Source organism: Mytilus edulis, chromosome 6, assembly GCF_963676685.1.
Source record: "Mytilus edulis chromosome 6, xbMytEdul2.2, whole genome shotgun sequence".
Lineage (NCBI taxonomy): Eukaryota > Metazoa > Mollusca > Bivalvia > Mytilida > Mytilidae > Mytilus > Mytilus edulis.
Genome location: NC_092349.1, coordinates 76,404,853 through 76,419,805, shown reverse-complemented (window position 1 = coordinate 76,419,805; position 14,953 = coordinate 76,404,853). Strand labels below are relative to the sequence as shown.

At 32.6% G+C, this 14,953-nt stretch overlaps 1 protein-coding gene across 1 annotated transcript; it reads left to right on the top strand.

Moving 5' to 3' along the window:
- Positions 1-11,844: 11,844 nt before the first annotated feature.
- On the top strand, positions 11,845-14,727 carry LOC139528434 (uncharacterized). Its single transcript, XM_071324402.1, has 2 exons — positions 11,845-11,944; positions 13,247-14,727. Exon 2 carries the CDS (start codon positions 13,516-13,518, stop codon positions 14,698-14,700), a length of 1,185 nt encoding a protein of 394 aa, XP_071180503.1. The 5' UTR covers positions 11,845-11,944; positions 13,247-13,515; the 3' UTR covers positions 14,701-14,727.
- The last annotated feature ends 226 nt before the right edge of the window (positions 14,728-14,953 follow it).

Below are 14,953 nucleotides of genomic sequence, written 5' to 3'. Positions count from 1 at the left end.
CAAAATAAGATACAACTCAAACTCTTTACCATTCAACAAGTTTGTTATACTCTGTAAATATCCTTCAGATAATTTCAGGTGAAAATGTCCGCTTTGACCACAATTATTATCTTGTATAGTGCATTTTTCAATGTTCGCTTTGCTGTAGTGTTTTCTCTATTTGTTTTGTGTTTTGTGTTTTGTGTTTTATTTTTATTTGATTGATATGTTCAATCTTCATATTGTATGTTTTGCTTAAATGCTTATTTAAAATCGTATGCTTAATACTTTATATGCACTTTTGAAAATTCAATAAAGAATATAATTCTTAAAACACATTTATTGTAAAAGAATATTTTTGACGTTTTTCATGACACGTTTTTTATTTCTTTTGAAGTAGAAATTTACCATAAACTGACAATCAAATCAAAACGGAGATATCAAAATAAGATACCCATGGGACCAAATCAAAATAAATTAATACAATTGTAAATAATGTTCATCTAACGATTAACTATTAAAACCAATATGGAAATAAACGTATCATAGATACCAGGACTAAATTTTGTATATACGCCAGACGCGCGTTTCGTCTACCAAAGACTCATCAGTGACGCTCGAATCCAAAAAAGTTTTAAAATACCAAATAAAGTACGAAGTCGAAGAGCATTGAGGACCAAAATTCTTAAAAGTTTTGCCAAATACAGCTAAGAATTGTGAGTCAATATGAAATTGTAAATGTCAACTTGGCAACAATAATATCAATACAAAGAGGACATGGACAAGAAATAGAATTAAATAAAACATACCAGTTTAGTTCGTTCACGTCGCTTTTCTACACCTACGGAATAGCTCAGAGATAAAATTTTGAAACCCCAAAGAAGCACCTCCCTCAAAAGTCAATATGACACCCCATTTAAAAACAAAACAAATAACAAAAATAATGTTTGTAAAAACTAACCGTATATCTCTTATTTTGACATTTTGAACCACGCCGTGTTTTTTTATCAGGAATATTCGTGATCTGTATATAAGAACTAAAACATTATCTACCAAATGCGTTTATTTGTATGAAAATAAGGTAAAATAACAAAATACCGAACTCCGAGGAAAATTCAAAATCGAAAGTTTGTAACCAAATGGCAAAATCAGAAGCTCAAACACTTCAAACGAACAGACATTTTCTTATGTACAAAATGGTTGATTAAACATGGTTTTGTGGCTAGCTAAACTTCTCACTTGTATGACAGTCGCGTTAAGTTCCATTATATTGACAACGACATGTGAACAAAATAAACAGACAAAGTTTGTAAAAATGTCAAAAATTGGGGTTAACATGACAGCATTGTTTTATAATCTTTATCACTATCAAAACAAAAACAAATATTCAATAAAAGAAGTTTTATAGACAAAGCAAATCGCGAATTGAAGGGCAAGATACAAAAATTTATTCCAGCACAATAACATAATTGCTGGAATGTATTTATGAACAGAGCCACGTCATATGTAGCAAAGAAACACAAATAGACATATATACATTAGCAAAAATGAAAGACATTAATACAAAAATATTTCCATAGCACAATAACACTATGACGATGTATAAGTACAGATCCCCGTCAGATGGATGCTTAGTATATAACAAAAAAACAGACTGAATAGTAGGTATATAATATTCATAAAGGCACGAACCAAGAATCTATACTTTAAGACCGTCGTGTATTAATTTTGAAGTTGATACTGATAAACTTTTTAAAAAAAGGACGAGACTTTCTTTGACATACCCTGGTTCGTCAACTTTCTACTAAGGCACTGGTGACGTTTTAAAAGTCTTAGTAGCTCTTGAATACCGAATAAATTTGGAAATATATATCCAATATGCAGTCAAAATTGGTATATTTCTACTAAGGTGGGGGGAATTGATAATTTCAAAATTAAATTTGTCTCTTTTGTCATTGATTCTAGTACTGAAATGACCGCGTATGTCAAATTCGAGGTACATGTATAAGTCTAAAAATGAGGCAGAGGAAGCCGTGACTGTTGTTTCTTTAATTAAATTAATCGATACCTCCCCATATATCGACGCCATTAACTGATTCAAAATCAGAAACAATGCATTTGCTATCTTGAAGCAACGTTTGCAATATGCCTTTGTCAGTTATTTGAAACTTCGTAAATTTGCATGAAAGCTATACTAAAATGAAGTTTATGACACTATTAAAAATGAAAATTTGATATTTCGACGACATCCCGTAGATTTTTGAGTTGAAGCTTTGTTCGCTACTTTACTAGCGACTTTTGTATAATTGTTATAACAGAAATAAAAAAAAAAGCACAATGTTTGTTCTTTGCGATACAAAATTTTAATATCTTAAATAAACACATTAAAATATTCCCTCTTGTAAACATTCAATATTTACCTCCGCAATCAAAATTACATGCCATATTTTTATAGCTCTTAAGGAATCAGGTTAGAATAAATAAAAGATACAATAATTTTAACAGCATAATGTTTTATAAATACTATAATCAATATACATGTATACACAAGTTAAATGTACTTTTATATCCGTTTACCGGAAGTTCACAATAAGGAACCGGAAGTTCATACTAGGGACACTGTCTCACCACTCTATCGAACCGACAGGAAGAAGTTGCAGCTAAAGGTACAGGACATAACTTGTTTTCCGGGTTGATCCATATTTTAAATAATCCGACTGGACATGTTTATAATGATGGTCAACAAGTTACATAGTCAACAACACATCTCTGTGAAACATGTTAGCCATAACAGACTACTATCCACAGCCAATACATATAGACAATTATTGAAGGTTACACATGGAAAAGGTGAAGGCCTCATGGAAGATTAACATGTAATTGTTAAATGTGTCACCTTCGTTACATAAAGAATTTTACTATTATCATAAGAATGTCTATTACCATATGGGTTAAAAAAAATCTTTTGGGTCGCTGATACATACTACAATTAAAAAAGGTAATGGGACTATGAATATTCGTATTCAATCCTTTTACATAGTCCCAATTTTCTCAAATCATTAGTCCAACTTATATGACATATATATGTATGTACCCGTATAGAGTTGGTTCAATACTAAATTGTTTTTGTTTGTAAATAACTTTACATACAATATTTGAGAAAGGAAATGGATATTTACATTTTACTTGGAACTCAACATAAAACCCTGCATCTCATAGCCATGAGGAATTCCTGACCCCCTAAAAAACTAAAGAGGGACGAAATATACCAGAGGGACATTCGAACTCATAAATCGAAAATAATCTGACAACGCCATGGCTAAAATGAAGAAAAAAAACCAGACAAACAAACAAAAGTACACATGACACAACATAGAAAACTAAAGAATAAGCAACATGAACCCCACCAACAACTTGGGGTGATATCAGGTGCTCCGGAAGGGTAAGTAGATTAACATTGTAGAAACCAGCCAGTGGATGCAAGACATTATGTGCAACTATATATATACTAGATGTGGTAGTGGTGCCAATTAGACAACTCTTCATCCAAGTCACAACTTGTAAAATTAAATCATTATAGTTCTCTAAGTACGGCCGTCAACACGAAGCCTTGGTTCACATCAAACAGCAAGCTATAAAGGGACCCAAAAAATGACTAGTGTAAAACCATTCAAACAGCGGCCTAATCTATAGATTAAAAGACGAGAAACGAAAAACACTTGAGAACCACATTAACAAACGACAACCACTGAATATCTGACTTAGGACAGGTGCAAGCAAATGCAGGGGGTTTAAACGTTTTAATACGCTAACCTTATATAGAAAATAATAAGCATTGTTTTCGATTTTTAGATATTGTTCTTAATGACACAACTAACTTTAAACGGAGCCGACATAGTCTGACCTTTAAACAATACAATATGACATAAAGAAAGTCCATGCCGACCTTTCGAAGAGAGTTATTGCCGAATGAAGGCGGCTACTGGTGATCGTTTTTACATATGTGGATAATCTACACGTACGCTGCTGAGTATTAAAGGTTTATGATATGATATTAAATCCATGTTTGTCTGATACGAATTAATCTCCCGTGTCTGATAAAGTCTTATTAAAATAAAACAAGGATCGACCTTAGACAATATATGAGTACACAACATTATCTATATTATAACCGTCTGTCGTTAAAATGTGGGCTGGAAAAGATGTTCCCTCTTTATTAAAATAAGGAGATGTGGTATGATTGCCAATAAGACAACTATTCACCAAAGTTCAAATGAAGTGTATATAAGCAATTATAGGCAGCATTACCTTCAACAATGAGTAAAATCCATACCGTATAACCGGCTATGAAAGCCCAGACATGAAAAATATGTTGAACAATTCAATTGAAATTTCGCATGGAGCTATAATGTTTTATTCCATTTGAACCTTATTGTCTATACAAATGACAAACATCAGATATTATTTTAGATGTATGCTATTTATGTTCTCTGTTTATCTTTACTGATTGGCATTGGCTGCTTTTCTTTTCGATCACCATCCCGTAAAGGGAACGACATAATTTTGTATTGCCAAAAAAAGAGAAAAGTATTAAATAAGAGTGTGTTTACTCTTTAGGAGCATTACTGATATATTTTGTGGTATTTGTTGCGTTCAAAGTTTATCTCAAGCTTGCAGTGTAGCGTTTTTTGGGTAATTATATTATATTTGCCAGGCTTTTTTCTCCCTTTATGGACATTGTGTTTTTGTCCCAAATCTACTATGCCTTCTGTGTCAATATTCTTGAAATTATTGAATATGATTTGATTCTTTATTAAACACGAATATCCCTCGTCGACTATGCTTTTAGATTCAATATTTGTGAAAGTGTTGCATATACTTTTTATTTCAATATAAAACACGATTATTTCAAATGTACATTAACCGACTTATTTTAAAAGAAAATAAAGTATAATGTATACCACAGAGGATCTCGATGGGTTTACAGAACAGAGAATTGTGGGTACAATGTGGAGAATAAAGACAAAAGAATATAAAGAAAAGAGAAAAATCTGCTAGAAAAATTCAAGAATAAAAAATAATGGAGTGCTGAAAATATAAAGAATATACAGAATTGAAGGATTTTCGTACAGACCCCATACCAATACACTTATCATGTGAAATTTTTTTCCCGTTTCCGACTCAATTTAAATTCTTTATAATTACAAGTCTCATATTCCGATGTTATGACTATATAAAAGAGACCATATGAAATTAAATTAATTCATAGTCATTATCAAATGAAGCATTTTCATCAATTTGAGTATTGTGAGTTAATCAAAAATGGCATAAAATCCGATATGCAATAGTTGATCATAGTTCTCAAACAAAACTAAAATATATTCATCTATTTCCCTTCGAATAGTGTTTATTTATTTGTTTTTATGGATCCTTTTCATAAATCTACACAGAGAGTTTAAATTAATCAGTAATTCCAAAGGGAAAATGAAAATTAATTGGAAAACGTTTGTTGATTGTTGTCCTATAAAATACTTTCTCGTGGGACATCGTCAAATGATATTAATATTCACAATTAACTATTTGATTTATTTTTTTGGCGAGGAGAGAAAACTAACGTATATAATTCAGTACATTTGTTACGTGTCCTTTTTCCTGAAACATTAACTATTACTAGAAGCTGACGTGCTGTATACACCAACTATAAAGTTGTTAATTTCTGGGTCATTTTGGTCTCTTGTGGTGAGTTGTCTCATTGGCAATCATACGACATCTTCTTTTTTTATAAACTGACAGAAACTCAGTTTTAAAATAAAGAAACAGCAAGAAGACACGTTTTAAAAATGGTTCACATTTTTAACATTTCTAGGTCATTTAATGCCGACTAGATGGGATGGATTTTGCTCATTGTTGAAGTCCATACGATGACCTATAATTGCTTGAATAAACCACATAATTTGGACCATGTTGGGATGCTGTTGGCAATCATATATACCACAGTGTTATGCTAGTATCTTCAGGTACGTAATGGATTTTCCTACTTACTCCCGTCAATAATTACATGTATCAAGCAGTTGAGAATAAACTAGTTCACCTTAATTCTTACAGTATAAATGAGTGGACATTAAGGTAAATTTTGTAATGAAGAGACACCATTACAGCAAAATGACTTGAGTGTGTAATCTTTGGTTATAGTTAGCTTGCTTACTAGCTGAACCGTGAACTGATTATTAGTTAAGGTATATTACCCGACTTCCGCAGTAGTATAGTCCTACAGACAGATATATTGGTTGTCTGTCGTACTTTTCCACTCTTAAAGGAGGGTAAACTACTTAACCTAGCAATGACTTCACGGTTCAACAAGCTAGCCAATGATGTTACCTTTACAAACAAATTATTTTGCTGTAGTTCCAAGCATGACTAATAAATCATTGCTGTGTGTGTATGTTTTTAAGTTAACATACTTCAAAAAGATTTCAGATCATTTTAATAAGAACAGGGCAGTTATTAAGAATATCATATTTATTTAAAAATTGTCAAAATATGAAAAATTATCATGAAAATAATAAAAACACCTAATGATTTCACATTAAAACAAAGACAGGTGACCCAACAGGAGTTTTAATTATATAGTAAAGGATTTTTATGATACGGATGTCGCCCAATTGTATAAGTACGTCTGTGTAAGTTGCAATAAATTTGTATAAAACAAAAGACTCGAAATAAGACAACTGTTAGATTGGTTTCTGCAACATTTAAAGTGGGTCAAAAAGTAGATCAAAAGCATAAATCAGTTCCATTGGATGAACATGCTAGATTAGACATTTAACGTTTTCCCCCAGGTACACATATACAATCCACACTATTGATGCTTTAGTTGATATAAAACAATTAGATAGAGATTTTCCAGAGTTACATAACTATACAACACTGATCTACCGTCAAGAGAGTTCTGTTTTCTTTTAAAGGAATTGTTACTCATCAATTGTTTTCAATATCAATTGTACCGTTTTAACAGCCTTGTACTGACTTGATGAGACAGTTATAATGATCTACAGCTATTATCCTATCTGTAGGCAAGCACGTACGTTACTATGCGTGTCAGTGCTTGATTACATAAAGAGGTTAAAAGTTACACTGGAATGAGGACATTCACCGTTATGCGAAATATAACCGTACATGAATATTCAAATTGCATAGAGCAAAACAATTGTAAGAAGTATTTTTTCGATCTCAATTTCCTTTGAACCCCAGGGGTTGAAGTCATAAAACTTTGCTCAGTGCTTGGAGCACAAAAATCATGCTCGAAACATGAAATCCAGCATTTTGATTGGTTGATTTTCGAGTACGAGTACAAAAAACTGACTCGAAACTTTTATGGCCGCAAGGAGTCGGTTTCGCAAAAAAAACTTACGCCTAAGATGGGTCATTAGTCATGAACAATTCAGGTCAATCTTAGTCGTAAGTTTTGTTTGTGAAACTGACTCCTGCATGTCAGTTGTGTATCACGTATGAATAGATCATATTGATATCGGCATAGTGTTTACATACTACTATATGGTTACGAAAGTAGTTTCGGCAACGTTCCGTTGAAAAGGGGGGGCGGGTATTAGAGATCTGTCCTATTTAATTAGTTGTAGATGTGCAAATCATACTATAAAAATGGTATAAAAATAGTTTAGTTCTGACTGTACTGTATAGTATTCTTTTAACATAATATGTAATAATGTAATAGATGAGAGGGTAATAGAGCACACTGAACTCGGCCTAAACAACAGTCAACCATTTGGCGAAGCGGGGTAACATCTGTATCACCCGTGTTATTTAATTTATTATACTAATAGTGGGTTTTGTTGCTGTTTTTTTTTAAATAACTTTTTCATTCGTCAGATGTTGTAGGTAATATTGTAACTCAAAGATACCAATCAAAGATGTTGACTGCTGAGATGTGTGCTACAGTAGAATGTTACCATCGTGTTAACCAATAAAAACTGGTATTTTCAGGTAAAAATTAATACAGTGAACATATTTAATATATACTGAAGCTAATGTGATGCTTCATTATGTATTGCAGAAGTTTTATAAACTTATATCTTTCATTTGGATTTATTTCAATTGAAGCACAATTGAAAAAGACAGATTTAGTCATTTATCTACGATATAACGGACAAATCAACTCGAAATTCCTAGCAAGTATTTTCATTATTCACTGGACAAGATCTATAAATAAGATTTTCTTACCCGTCAAAAGAGCTAATTAACTGCCGAATTAATAGTCCAACCACGACTGGTACTACACAAACAATTCATTGTTCTCTAACCAGACAAGTTATCAATATGTTTTCGACAATACGTCTTTAAAGTTCGCAGAGAAAGCTTTTTTTCCTTCTAGCAAAACTATTGTAAGATTTTTATTGTTGCTACCTTATAGCGCGTTTTGTTATCATATAATTGATTTCCTGTTCCAGTATCTATATTGTTCTATTTCAAATCTTCAGAGAATATATCAAATTGGATTATTAACTCGTGCTTGTGTTTAGTAATCGCCTAGACAATAGTTACCCCAATAATAAAGCCCATATTCTTTTACATTGGTGTTTTATATTTGCCATCTTTTTGCTGGTTCAAAATTCGTTTAGATTATAAATAGCTACATTTTTTTCTAAAGATACAAAATGCCAATGGAACTTTAATATAAAGTGCTTATGAACAAAAGCTGTCTTAATTTCTTTGTTATTTTGAGAACTTAATATTGATGGCAGACTTGTGGTGAATTGTGGTTAATTGGTTCTCAATTTTTGAGTTTGGACGATTTAGAACTCGACATATGGTATAGACACTTTTCTTTAGTAGAATACTGTATAACAGATACCAAAGGAACAATCAAAATTCACAACCAATAGAGGACCCATTATGGGGAAATCAGTACAACGGTTAACAATATATATACACCTGGAAAAAAATCTTGCAACACTTCCATTGAAAACAATGTAAAATGTCATGATTGTAGAATGAGTATAATTTGGGTTCTGCTAAATGCATTTGATCCGTTTATAGTTTAAAATTGAATTCATTGTATTAACTTACTTTTCATCTAATTATAGTAATGCTACATGGTTAACATAACAGCTGCACTGACTAGTTTTTCGCGGTTTTCACAAAAAATACAAGTTTTGCAGAACTCATTTTTTCCAAAACATTTGTTCTGCAACAAATACAGATGGTTATGCATTAAACTAATTCAGAACCTTTTGAATGTAAGTTAATAACACAAATTCAAATTTAAACCATAAACGGATCATAAATATTTGGTAAAACCCAAATTATACACATTCTACAATCATCTCACTTTACATTGTTTTCAATGGAAGCATTGCAATACTTTTTTCAAGGTGTATAGATTATACCAACTGAGGAAAACAGGAGGGTTGGGATCCCGCTAACAAGTTTAACCCCACCACATTCTGTATGTATGTGTCTGCCCAATTTCAGGAACCTTTAATTTAGTGGTTGTCGTTAACTTTATTGATGTGTTACATATTTGTTTTTCGTTTATTTTTTGTAGATAAATTAGGCAGTTGGTTTTCTCGTTTGAATTGTTTTACATTGTCATTTCGGGGCCTTTTCTAGCTGACTATGGGGTATGGGCTTTGCTCAATGTTGAAGGCCGTATGGTGACATAGAGTTAATTTCTGTCTCATTTTGTCTCTTGTGGAGAGTTGTCTCATTGGCAATCATGCAACATCTTTTTTCTTTCTTTATGTTTTATTACTAATAGTTAAGTTCTCTTCGTGGAAGATGCAGATAAATAAGTATTATAGTTATCCAAATGAAAAAGTCATCAAGGAATTGGGCTTTAAAGACACTAAATCAATTAAATACAAACATGATTATCTAGGTAGAATAAAAAGCAACATACTGTCGCAAAGATGAAAGACGACGATAAGGATTTAAGGATTTTAGGAGTCCACTAACACTGCATGGAATTTAAAAATATGGGTTATTTTATTATCACCTGAAGAGTAAGAAGATTCCTCTCGGTATATTTCACCCGTCATGTTGTTCATACACTGTTAAAGTGGTGTTTACATCCAAAACTCAATTCTAAACACATTTAGAACATTTGTGTACTGTTTACACGTTTTGGTGTAAACATGTTCCAGCTCTAACATGTTAAGGTTGACAGTTTGTTTAGGACCGTGTTTAGCATTATTCCTAAACGCTTAAATCATAAAACACAATTAAAAGGGCTTACATTCAAGCTTTGTCTACAATTAATGTGCCTACTGAGAAATGTTTTTATATACCAAACACAATTTTAAACACTTTTAGAACTAATAAAACATGCAAGTGCACAACAGATGCATGTACACACACGATTTTGACATTATGAGTTTCTACAAGTTCGATGACAAGTCGCATTACTAGAAGCTATAATGTAGGAAAACTAGAAATTTTCATAAATGGGGACCCACTGACTGCCTAAGAGGTGGTCCGCTCCGGTCAAGCGTCAGTGATTCCCTATATAATCAACCAAATTTTTCCCTTTTTTCAAAAGGGTAACGGGTCCCCTGCCCCCGCCTAAATCTGCCTCTGCTTGGTCAAGCAAGAACATTTTCTATTGTTTAGGATCTCATCTGTTAGGTATACAAATTTGCCATCACGGTCAATTAAATAATAATGGTGTCTGTATATGTTTTGTAACACAATTCAATTTTTTTCCCTTCAAAACACTCCGTCACATTCACATGTGAAACAAGAGGTATAATATATAGATGTCATTCGCTTACTTGTGTCCATGAATTGCCATATCTTGCATTGGAAGTATACCCCACATTAAAGAAAAACATATGTGGTTAAAGGGGATGTTCTCGACCATTTTCAAGATATTTTAACATTCACAAACTTGATGAGAAGGAGTGATTCCTGGGGACATTTTTTTTATATTTCAATTCTTCACCTGATACACTCATATGCACTCTTTTAAAAATAGGATACAATACAAGTACGACCTTTCAGTATTAAATTATATTCGCATAGGCTTAAAGAGAAAAAATAAACATGGGGCTACACGAGAACAAACTAGAAAATATGTGGTTAAAGGGTGGGCACCTCATATTAAAAAAATATGTGGTATGATTGCCAATGAGGCAACTCTCCACAAGAGACCAAATGACACAGAAATTAACAACTATAGGTTACCGTACGACCTTCAACAATGAGCAAAGCGCAGACCGCATAGTCAGCTATAGAAGGCATCGAAATGACAAATGTAAAACAATTCAAACGAGAAGACTATCGGCCTTATTTATGTACAAAAAATGAACGAAAAGCAAATATGTAGCACATAAAAAACGACAACTAATGAATTAAAGGCTCCTGACTTGGGACAGGCAACCTTTTACAATATTTCAGTAAGTATTTTCAAATGACAGGGGTGGGATGACCAACCTATATATCATTCAACTCATTTTGATATGACAAGTACTTAAGTGTATGGGTGGTCATAGACCTTTTGATCCTTAAATAGGGTCATAGGGAGCCAAAATCATTACTGACGAAATTCAGTCTCTACCGCTTACTGTTTTCAAATTTTAACATTCAAACACGAAAATTATGTTTTCCAAAATAGGTTCTACAGTAAATCCTATCTCTTCTTTTATTCTTTCAAAGTATCCCTAAATAGACACCAATGCACAAAAATAACACTGAATGCACAACTTCTCGCGCAACTTTAACACATTATCAGTGTGGACTCCTATACGTTTATGCGCGAAAAACTAAAAACGGAATAAATTCGTATCCGTTAACGGGAAAAAATTATTACAATTTTTTTACCAACAGGTAAATGACAGGTAAGTTGTTTACAAAACATACACACGTATTTAATGTAATATCTAGGTGTACCGTTACACAAGTCAATAATCTTTTTATAGCTATATTGTTAATTGCAAGAGCCAATAAAGTGGTAAGTTTTAATTTAAAAAAAGGGGGGCATAACAGTACAGGAAAACAGTCTTTCGTGTTACCTGTCTTTAGACAGGCCACTAAATATATAACAGACAATTTAGACAAATATAGACACATTTCCTTATTTCAATTATATTACAATTATTTTTATTCTTATTTTAACTTGAAAGCATGCATGCGGCATATATATATTTATGCAAAAGTTAAATCAAACCCGTTACTACTATTGTGTAATAGTAAGGAAGTGTATAAATATACAATTCCTTGTTATATAGTAATCCTCTTGTTACACGTACATGTATTTAATGTGTCTGAGTAATCAAATACAATTTTATAAAAAGATCAAACACATGGACTGTTTTTCAGATAATTATAAAGTCAAAGAGAGAACAATTCACCATTTTATATAACTGAGTCCAAACAAGACAACAAAAATATCTGTAGATAAATCATCCAATAATTTATTGTCAATTAAAGTGTTAAAAAAAAGGTAAATCACAAAAATACTGAAAACCGAGGAAAATTCAGAACGGAAAGTCCCTAATCAAATGACAAAATCAAAGGATAAAACACATCAAACGAATGGAGCCTTATTATGATGTTTAGAAAGTTATAGAATTACAAGATACCGTGTACCGAAGCAAAATTTGGACGACAAGCATTTGTACTGAAGAATGTAGTATAAACAAAATCACCACAACTGCCTGAAAAGTTACCCGACGACACATATGCAACCAAAATTGTTTATTAGTGGTCAACCAAATGTCTTAGAAAATCGGCATATGTCTATGTTTTTAATGTCTTATTTTTGTTAAACAATGAATTTATGTATTTTTAAAAGAATTCTTATTATGATACAATTTAAGTGATAATATAGAGAACTTGCATGCCGAGTGCTAATAATTGATGATACATGTGAAAAGTTTTCTATACGCTTAAGAAAGATAAATCTATCACACTATCAGAACTATATTGATCAGCGATTGTTTTGATCGTCATAAACTTGCATGACATACAGGCCCAGGTCTTGCCCGAACCCATAACAGTTTAAATATATATACAATATTTCCCGGATCTTCTTTGACACATTATAAAAGATTACTCTAGTTACTCATTCTTTACACTAATTACTCATTTATTTACACTAATTACTCATTTATTTACACTAATAACTCATTTATTTACACTAATAACTCATTTATTTACACTAATTACTCATTTATTTACACTAATAACTCATTTATTTACACTAATTAGTCACTATAAGAACTAATAACACTCATATTTTTCTTAATTGCAGTGTCCATAGAGGAAACCTGTCGTCCTTGCATTGTGTTTTGTGCCATCGGGCATAGCATGGACTAAATAAGTGTTGATTGAACCAGGAAAAGGATACATATACTTAGTCCTTGATTGTACCAGGAAAGATATACATTGAAGAGTACGTATGTTGAGTGGGTCATCCGTTATACGTTAACAGTCTGACTGTCCGTTAAAAGTGTTTAATAATCTTTAGAGTTACCTGTTATAAGAGCCGCACATTAACTGCAGTAGCTCTTACAATGAGAAATGTTGAGGCGAATTTTTCGTTGTCGAATCAGCTGTTTAACAGCCCTTCTAACTCTCAACGTCATCGTAGTTACTATACTCATACTGCTACAGTCAGGCGTATTACGGAGCTTATCTGATTCTATGGATAAACCCAGAGATTTACCAAATGAGAACAAACGCCCTAAAGGACAACCAACGTTTAAGTATAACGAGGAAATAGTGGGAGTTCCCCTTAGTTATGACGACATCGAAGAAAATCGCATGAAACAAGCAGGCGGTATCGATACAAACAGATATGACCCTGCAAAACCGATTGATTTTATTCCACCAGTGCCAAAGTTCTCTGTTTCTGATATCGTTTACCGGTTGTCGGATAGAATACAAAATAAAAATCTAGAGCTTGATAAAACGATATATTCTTATAAAATATTGATATTGACACCGTTGCATAATAGTGAGAAGACGTTGTTTAGATTTGCCCGTGAAATCCGCGAACTACAATATGCACATGAATTAATATCGATAGCTTTTGGTGAAGACGGTAGTACGGACGGAACAGTAGAGGAAGCTAAACTTGTAATAGAGGAGTTGAAGTCGTCTGGGTTTCGTAACATTAGTTTTTACCATTTTGACATTGGGCAACAAGTGAGTGGGGACTGGGAGGATATTCATCAACGTATTCAACAATATAAACGTAGACAACATTTAGCTAAAGCTAGGAATTTATTGTTAAAAAAAGCTTTATCCGACGAAGACTATGTATTATGGATAGATAGCGACATAGGCGACTTACCTCAAGATATAATACAACACTTGCTATTCGCCAAGAAGGATATCGTTACACCCACGTGCTTGATTAAGCAAGGACTAACTGTCAGAAATTATGACAAAAACATATGGCGAGAAACGCCCCTTTCTCTAGAGAATCAAAAACACATGCGCCCTAATTATCTGGTAATCGAAGGTTATGGTTCAACGTCTCGGATATATTTACCCGATCTACGTGGAGAAGGGCGTATTGTTCCCCTAGATGGTGTTGGTGGGTGCACTCTTCTTGTACGGGCAAAGTGTCATAGAGAAGGTTTAGATTTTCCAGAAACTTTGTTTGACCACCATATTGAAACAGAAGGTTTAGCTAAAAAGGCAAAGACAATGGGATACTCCGTTTATGGCATGCCATTTGTAGAAGTGTTTCATTTTTAAATTAAAGTTCCTTAATATTCAAATGTTTATATTTTTATCTCTGTTTTATATCGTCTAAACTCGTCAAACTAAATATTATCGTTATATAAATATACATATACCCATTCATGGATCTACAATCTGTCGATACAAGTGACTTGGCATTGCACAAGGTAATGTTTTTCTCTAACTGTTTTTGATGTCGTTACACTAAATCCATTGGATGTGGGATATGAGCTGATTGGTAATTTAGTCTTATTATTTTTTTCATTAG

Coding starts and splice junctions, on each gene's coding strand:
- LOC139528434 (XM_071324402.1), top strand. CDS start 13,516: ATGTTGAGGCGAATTTTTCGTTGTCGAATCAGCTGTTTAACAGCCCTT.